Source organism: Palaemon carinicauda, chromosome 8 (genome assembly GCF_036898095.1).
Source record: "Palaemon carinicauda isolate YSFRI2023 chromosome 8, ASM3689809v2, whole genome shotgun sequence".
Classification (NCBI taxonomy): Eukaryota; Metazoa; Arthropoda; class Malacostraca; order Decapoda; family Palaemonidae; genus Palaemon; species Palaemon carinicauda.
Genome location: NC_090732.1, coordinates 155,795,033 through 155,803,197, shown reverse-complemented (window position 1 = coordinate 155,803,197; position 8,165 = coordinate 155,795,033). Strand labels below are relative to the sequence as shown.

At 46.0% G+C, this 8,165-nt stretch overlaps 1 protein-coding gene across 3 annotated transcripts in view; it reads left to right on the top strand.

Moving 5' to 3' along the window:
• LOC137646045 (aprataxin and PNK-like factor) overlaps positions 1-7,438 on the top strand; it is a 159,540-nt gene extending 152,102 nt beyond the window's left edge. For all 3 annotated transcript variants that reach the window (XM_068379192.1, XM_068379191.1, XM_068379189.1), the window contains one exon: positions 7,046-7,438. In XM_068379192.1, coding sequence (XP_068235293.1) covers positions 7,046-7,242 — 197 coding nt within the window. In that variant the 3' untranslated portion in view covers positions 7,243-7,438. The remainder of the gene's footprint in view (positions 1-7,045) is intronic.
• The last annotated feature ends 727 nt before the right edge of the window (positions 7,439-8,165 follow it).

Below are 8,165 nucleotides of genomic sequence, written 5' to 3'. Positions count from 1 at the left end.
ATAATCATTTCCTATATAAACTATAAAAAAACCTTAACAAAACAAGAGGAAGAGAAATAAGATGGAATAGCCTGCCAGAGTGTACCCTCAAGCAAAACGGGAGGGGATGAAAAGTAACGGGCGGGCCATCAGGACAACATGGCTATCTCACCCAAAAATAGATTTTTTCTTTGTCAAAATCTGTTTTGGGCTTAAGCCATCTCGTCCTGATGGAAGTGTACCAGAGAATTATCATTCTCCTAGCATTGGGAACTATGATACCAAGCTATGAGCACAAGTGATATGTTTGTAAAATAAGTAGGAGCAAAGGAATTCAATAGCACAGTCCCACTCACTGTGAATAAGATCTTTGTCTCCTGTAGGCAATCAGACCAAATTCTATAAAAGGAGGGTTAAAAAATTTAAGGTACACTGCTTTTATTTTGAATAGTAGGTCCAATGAAATGAAATGCAAAAAGAGCAGTAATCTTTTTTTATTTTTAACGATTCATAAATGTAACAGTAATCAGCGCAACATTATAGACATTAAATATGTGTAGAAAACCAAATGTAGTAACACTCATATCATAAGAGGAAAATATCACCTTTGACTCTACAATTATAAAATAGTACATTGCATAGAGGAACATTATTCCCCTTGTGCAATGCAGACTGAGAAGTCCCAACTATACAATCCGTAAGAGTCCATTTATAGCATTTAAGAAGCTGGTTTAATCACAATACCAGCAGCCACCATAAGGGTGTTATATATCTTCCAACTGACTTAAGTAATGTTTGAAAACACTCTTGAAGATTTCCATGCTGTGTAAGCCTGTAAGCCTTCAAAGGACATAGATTGGAAAAAAATTGAAGGAAGAGGCAACTTTTCTAGGGTCATGACCAGATGGCATACTATTGTGGTTAGCCCTCCTGATGAAATAAGTGAGTATGGACCTTAGTTGTTTCAGCGAAAGATACACGTCTGTCATAGTTTTATTATCCCCTTCCTCTTATGGTTGATGAAGATACTAAGGTTTCAACCCTTATTATATATTCACCTGTGCAATGTAATATTCCTACACGAATACTTACTTTCTTCATACCTTAGAGACCAGACAATTCTCCATTAACATACAGTGCCTAACCACCACTTGTCTGCCCTTGAGAATGTTCCTATATGAATGCCAACCATTCAGTCTTGTCTCCAAGTTCTTCAGGTTCTTCTAGCAAGGTGAGTAGCCCTTCGATAACCACTTTGATCTCGACATGGCCCGTGGGAACTTCACTGCCAGAGGGGCAGGAAGGTCTCTTCCCTACGGTTCTTCTATTAAGATTACTATGCTACCCTGTTCAAAGCCCTCGGCACTTACTCAAATAGGGGAAAATCTACCACGATACATTGATTCTCTGGTATTCTTCCATCAGGACGCCATGGCTTGAGCCCAAAAAACGGATTTTGAGCGAAGCGAAAAATCTATTTTTGGGTGAGATAGCCATGGCGTCCTGATGGACCCTCCCTGCTACTTCGTCCAGTTTTTCCCTGGACGCCTCGGAGGCGAAGCTGTTGAACGATGGCGTCTGCCAGCTTTGTGAAGATCCGAGGGGGCACCGTTGAGGCCGAAGGGCATGGCCCTGAAGGCGTAGCTTTTCCTTTGGAGTCGAAATCCTAGGTAGGAGGAAGCGTGGTGGTTCATTGGAACGTGCCAGTAGGCATCCGCCAGGTCTATGGAGACCGTGTAGGAACCTTGAGGCAGAAGGGTCCTTATCTGTTGAAGAGTCAGCATCTTGAACTTGTTGTTCGCTATGAACTTGTTGAGGGGGGATAAGTCTAGAATGACTCTGAGCTTGTCGGAGTCCTTCTTGGGGACGCAAAACAGTCTCCCTTGGAACCTGGTTGACTTTACCCTCCTTATCACCTTCTTGTTCAAGAGATCTAGGACATATTCTTCCAGAAGGGGGGTTGATTGTTGGAAGAATTGCTGGAAGGTTGGGGGTGGTTGAGTCCAACTCCAGCCTAGACCCTTCTTGACGATGCTATGTGCCCAGGGATCGAAGGTCCAACAATCCTGGAATTGGCGGAGTCTCCTCCTACCGGAAGCACTTCATTGCTTCTGGTGTCCCGAGGGTTTACTGCCTCGGCCGCTAGCTCCCCTTCCTCCTCTGCCTCTGGAGGGACGGCGAGATGCGTCTCTGCCTGCACCTCTGTTTGAGCCTTCTACCTTTGGGACAAAAGGTAGTCGTCTGTTGCTCGAAAGCAGGGGTGAAAACCGGCGACTGTGACAAGACCGGTTGGGTGACCAGCTGAAAGGTCTGCTGTGGCTGAGCTGCCACTTGGGGAGTAGCGGATCCCGGAAACTGCCGTCTCTGTTGACGTTACTGGGGTTTCGGCTTGGAGGATTTCCTCTTAGGCTGAGGGCCGTCGTCCTGAGAGGATTTCCTCTTCTTCGACATGCCCCACTTGTGGAAAAGGTTCCTGTTCTCCGTGGCGGCCTTGTCGATGATCTCTTTCACAACGGAAGAGGGAAAGAGGTGCTTACCCCAGATGTTGGAGGAAATCAGCCTCCGGGGTTCGTGTCTCATTGTGGCACTGGAGAACACGAATTCATGACAGGCTCTATGAGCCTTCATGAAGCTGTACAGGTTTTTAACTACAGTCGCCAAATGCGTTTTGGCGAGCACCATGTAGTAGTCGGGGACTCTAGTGTCACCGGCCATGACGTCGAGCTGTACCTGGAGGGACATGGATGCGGCGAGCCTTTCCTTCGTGTCATGTTCCCGACGAAGGAGATGGTCATTAAGTTTCGGGAGGTCTTTGTTAAACTGACGTCCAGCAACGTCAGGTTCTAGTTTCCCTACCACAAAGGTATGCTGGACATCTTTCCAGTGTCGAACATCGGGGGGAGTAATCAGGGAGAAGGGTCTGCACTCCTCCAGTGCAGGGCAAGGTTTTCCTTCTTCCACTGCCTTGTGTACCGCAGCGAAGGCCTTTTCCATGAAGGGGAGGATCGCATCGTCTGGTGCGACGTAGGTAGGGTGCTTCTTGCTCAACGCCGGAAGTTTTGAGCAGGTAAAACCCCTACTTTTGACAGTATTGGCCAGCATAGCCTGGGCCTTCGGGAGATCGAACACGATCACCTCCTTCGGTTCAGTCTCCTCTTTAGAGGCAGGTTCGGATCGAAGTCGGACGTAACAGTCCGGATAAGCCTCAAAATTTGGGAAGAATTCCACTTCTTCCAGGGCAACCGAGTCGATCTTCTCACTGATGAAGATCCTGCCCATTGTAATTGGCATGTGCTCGGCATACTTCCTGGGGTTGGCGTCCGAGCATGCCGGGAGATCCTTAACCGAAATCCTTTTCGGCTGCTTTGAACTTCCCATGGTCTTGATGTATTCGTGTGTCTCACGGAGTTTCTTGTCCATGAGAGCTTCGAGCATTCGGAACATCTCCTGGGCGCTGGATGGGATGGGGTCCGGGGTAGCGGAGGTAGACGGGAGTGATACATCCGTCAGTGTAGGAGTCAGTGTGGGGGTGGAAGGCGTAGCGACCTCCTGCTCCGACTCGGTGTATTCCACTTGGTCTTCCTCATAGTCCAGTTCTTCGGCCATGAGGTTCCTCTCCGTGTTCTCCGACACTTCCGACATACGTTCCGCGTTGTCGGCATCCAAACGGCACTCGTGCATGGACTGGGCCATGATTACATCGGGTTCCACCGTTATCTGGACGGTGGGGATCTGATCCTTGGGGACCACAGAGTCTGGGGATGCCTTCGGGAAAAGCAAGGCCCTCAAGTCTTCGGAGGCAAGGTATGGTCCAGTGGCGTTCTTCTGGAAGCCACGCACCCACTTGCGTAGCTTCTCTCAAGAAGCGTCCCTAACCTCCGCTGAGGGAGGATTATTGAACGCCTCGACCAGGCGGTCCTTGCAGACCGTACAGTTCTGCGGGTCCCAAAACTTCAGATCGCCTTTCTTGTTGGCGCAAGGGGCGTGGGTCCTACACGCCGTGTGCCCATAGAAGTGCGGGCACTTCACTCCACAGAAGCCGTGGTCGCACTTCACGTACTCCTCCTGTAAGAGAAAGAGAACATGAGTATGGGGGAGTCATATTAATGACTTATATTCTAAAGTTAAATATTAAAGGGTTAATTTTTAACTTAATTTCAAGTGATATAAACATTGTGATGTTTTGAGAGTGGAGCGGGAAATGAAGGAGATAGACACATACTCCGTGTAACCCGCCCGGCTGGTTACCGTAACCTTATCCATAGGCAATTTGTTTGTGACCAAGGGCACAAGGCAGAATTCTTCATAGATTGCCAGGGAGGTAGGGGGAATTCTAGTAGGAATTGCCAAGGATATAAAACTGGGAATGAGACCACTCAGACCATAGAATTGGGAATGTAGAAGATCCCATAGGGTAACGGTTTCCGGCAACCAGCCGTGCTAAGATACACACAGCATGCTGGAAATTTGTGATATGCAAGAAGACAGCATGGCTACTAATAGAATGGTAAGACAATACCTATCTATTTATGTTGTCAAACCATCTGGTTGCAATGTAGGGCTATCAGCATGAGTTGATAGCTAGGAGAAGGGGTGCAAGTCGCTTTGACGCTTCCGGAATGCTCCGGCAGACCGGCGGCACGCCGGAGGCCGCTCCAGCAGAGTTTCTGGCATTAGGGAAGACAAATATAGAAGTCAGGAGTAATGCCAGGATGGCGGCCGCCGGCACAACGGCGGCACGCCGGGGGGAGGCGGCGGCTCCGGCAGCCGAAATTTGCCGGCTTGATGACAGGGACAAGGATGGGCTATAGCAGAGCCGGACTGCCGGCAATGGATGCCGGCACTCCGGGGCCGGTCCGATGGACGGACGACCGAAGCTATGAGGTATGAGGGAAGGCCATCGGCTGTACGCCGACGGGAGGCGGCAGCCCTCCGGCACACGGAGGACTGACGGCCCGGGGGTCAAGGAATGTGTCACCAAGGGGGGAGGTCGGTATCACCGACAGTAGAGGCGGCAAGGGACCGGCACCAGGACAGTGAAAGAGACAAAAGGAGGGATGTAGGGGTACGGACACGAACCCCAAGGCATCCCACCTGAATGGGTGTACCCATGATAGAGGCTAGCCCTATCACCCAGTGGCAGGGGCCGCAGTCGGCCGAGAGCCAGTGTAGCCCAAGGGAGGGCTAGGGAACACCCAAGAGGGGGGGGTGAGAACCCCTGCAGACAAAACGCATCCACCCCATAGGACACTATGAAGGGTATATGTACCAGAGCGGACTGCACACAGGGACTCAAGGTAGCCCTATCACTCCACCCTAAGGAGGAGTTATAGGACAGGGGACAGATGGGTATAGACTAACCTAAGTATAGGCTAGGCCATACAAGAGATAGGTGGGGAGGGGAGAAGAAGAAGGGTCTTTTATAGGAGAGGCTCTGTACCAAAGCGGCCACCAAGGAAGGGAGGACGCTCCCTAGCCTAAGGTAGGCAGCCTGTCTGAGAACGGTGCATGGGTACCGTTTCAGCAAGGCACAGAACTAACTCCCCCCAAGCCTAACCTAGAGCAGGGATGTTACACCCTGAACCAGGAAGGATGGAAGATGTATCGTATTGCAGGGAAGGTCAGGTAACCTAGCCTCAGCAATAGAGGAAGGGCAGGCCGTTCCTCATTCTCGGACGCAACCCTAAGGGGGGATCATTCCCTTAGGGAGGACAGAGAAGCGATAAATACTCTGGTATGAGCTTGATCCCCTTACGTGGTAGGGGGAGCAAGGCTACGCAGAGTGAATGCCCTAAGGCAGGGGGTGAAGGGAGCATATAGGGGGCCTACAAGTAGGTTAGGTTAGAGAGGCACACTGTCAAACCTATCCCCTATATGGTCCCTGAAGGCGAAAACACTTGCATCACAGTAAACAGTATCATAAAATAATGCCACTATCTTCATAACTAAACCTAGGATCACTGTAATATATAATGCATGAACACTGATGATAGGCACTCTGGCCTAGGGGCTAGACTAGCGAACTGGTATGCGGTCAGTCGATGACCAATAAAAGAGCGTCAAAACACGATATATAAAGTTCCTAGCTATGAAGACTAAATAACTAATAGTATCGATTAGTTAATGAGGCCGGAAAAAGCTGTTGAGGCTAGCTAAATAAGGCATGCAAAACAACAGCGACGCCATAAAATGGCGGGTCCGGTAGTAGCACAGCTCTGCCAAAAAACATAAAATATCTCAAAAAGTAAAAGTTACTTTACGGTCAGAACTTATTTAAACAATACTGGAACCTAGTACTCAACTTTCCAGAAGAAGGCGAGGCCGAGGGTAGAGACATGGCTAAGATGCATGTCGATAAGATAAGCACAGGGAAAAATCTGTCTAGTAAGGCAAGCTACTAAGCGAAGGATGGGGACGGACATGACGTCATTTAGCAATGGCGCCCGTTTGTTTACGTCTCGAGTACCAAAAGTAGCCACGGACGAGATTAGCTGTGGAACGGCTCCCCAGCTATTCTCCGCCCCTACACATCGAAGTGTTAACTCTATGTGGGGTGCAGATAGCTATGTGGCGCGTTAATACATGCGTCCCCTGTTGATATACGATGTCTTAAAAGGGAAACCTTTAGGATACTCGCTCCAGAAGTTAGAATTCTGTGATAACCTGTGGTTAAATTCTCTGGGAATATCTAGTAGTTATATACCCAAGGAAGCTACCAAAAAGGAACCTTCCATCAGGACGCCATGGCTTGAGCCCAAAAAGGTATTTACTTTAAAGGTAATGGGATTTTCTGTAGTGAAAGATAATTCAATATGTATTTAGGAGTTTTTGTTTAAAAGACATTGATTGTTCAAAAAGGATTAAGACCACATTTGGTGTGTGACTTTAGAGCTTTAAGGTACTATACATAAGTAGAGAGGGCTCTTGTACTTGAACTGATGTTTTTGTTATCGTGAATTTTTTAAAAATAAAGTGTATGTATAGCATGTGTGTTCTTTTCATACTAAATGATTCACACTGAAAAATATTATTAATGAAAAGGAACTTAAGAATTACTACTTTACAGCACGTCAGCAAAAACAAGGAGGTGACAGTGATTCTGATGATTATGATTATGATGACCCATTCCTGGATGATGGTAGTTCAGATGATTATGCTCCAACTGAATCTGATTCTGAATTTCACATGGAAGAAGAAGATGAGGATGGTGACATGCAAAGAATGCTGAAAGAAGGAAAGAAGTTTATAAAGAAAAGAAAATAAAGTTGATATTTATTCCAAAATATTTTATCAATATAAGCACTAGGCTACAGCATAAATTTTGTACTTAAAATACTATATTTGATCAATTTTATATTCCACTAAGTGTTTGTACACAATACTGACTGAATTAAAATGTTTCCATTTTTTAAATTATAATTTGTGGTATGCTATGCTGGATTACAAACCCTATGTTATACATATGTTTTATTCACATTAAGTTACAGAACAGACATCAAAATACTCATTGACAATTCTGCAGAACACTACACTTATAAGTTTCTACATACTGTATATTGTATTTTATCCCTAAAAGGGTTGAGTCACCTCAAACTATGCTTAGTTATTTCCTTAATGTCCACCATAAACTTTGCCAATGTCCTTAGCTACAACCTAAGGGCATATTGTTTATGCTAATTGGTATAGCTATTTATTGGAAAGTATCTTTAGGAATTTGAGGTGATAAGTAGTTGGAATTTATGTAGAAAAGATTTCAATGATACAATATTTTTTACCAATCTCCTCACTTATTATTTCATACCAAATAAAAGTGGTGATTGCCTGTAATATTCAATCTAAGCATTCACTGAAATCACCCAGTAATCCTTATGGTACATGCTTCAAGGTCCGGGCTGAATCACCATAATTAAACACTAACAATAGGTAGAGATAGTAAAGCCCTCATTCAATGGTATTGATTGTATTCGTTGATGACTATGATTGGATGTTTGGATTTTTTACTCCACTCCATGGTCAGATACGTAATAAGATAGCTTTTCTTTTATTATTTTTATGAATGTCGTAAATGGTTTTGCTCTAATAACTTGTATCTTAATATTCAATGGTAGAGCCACATATTTGTCTAAATGACATTTGAGTATGAGAAAAGGAATTTTGCTTTTGGTCAAGCTAGGGAGCAACATAGT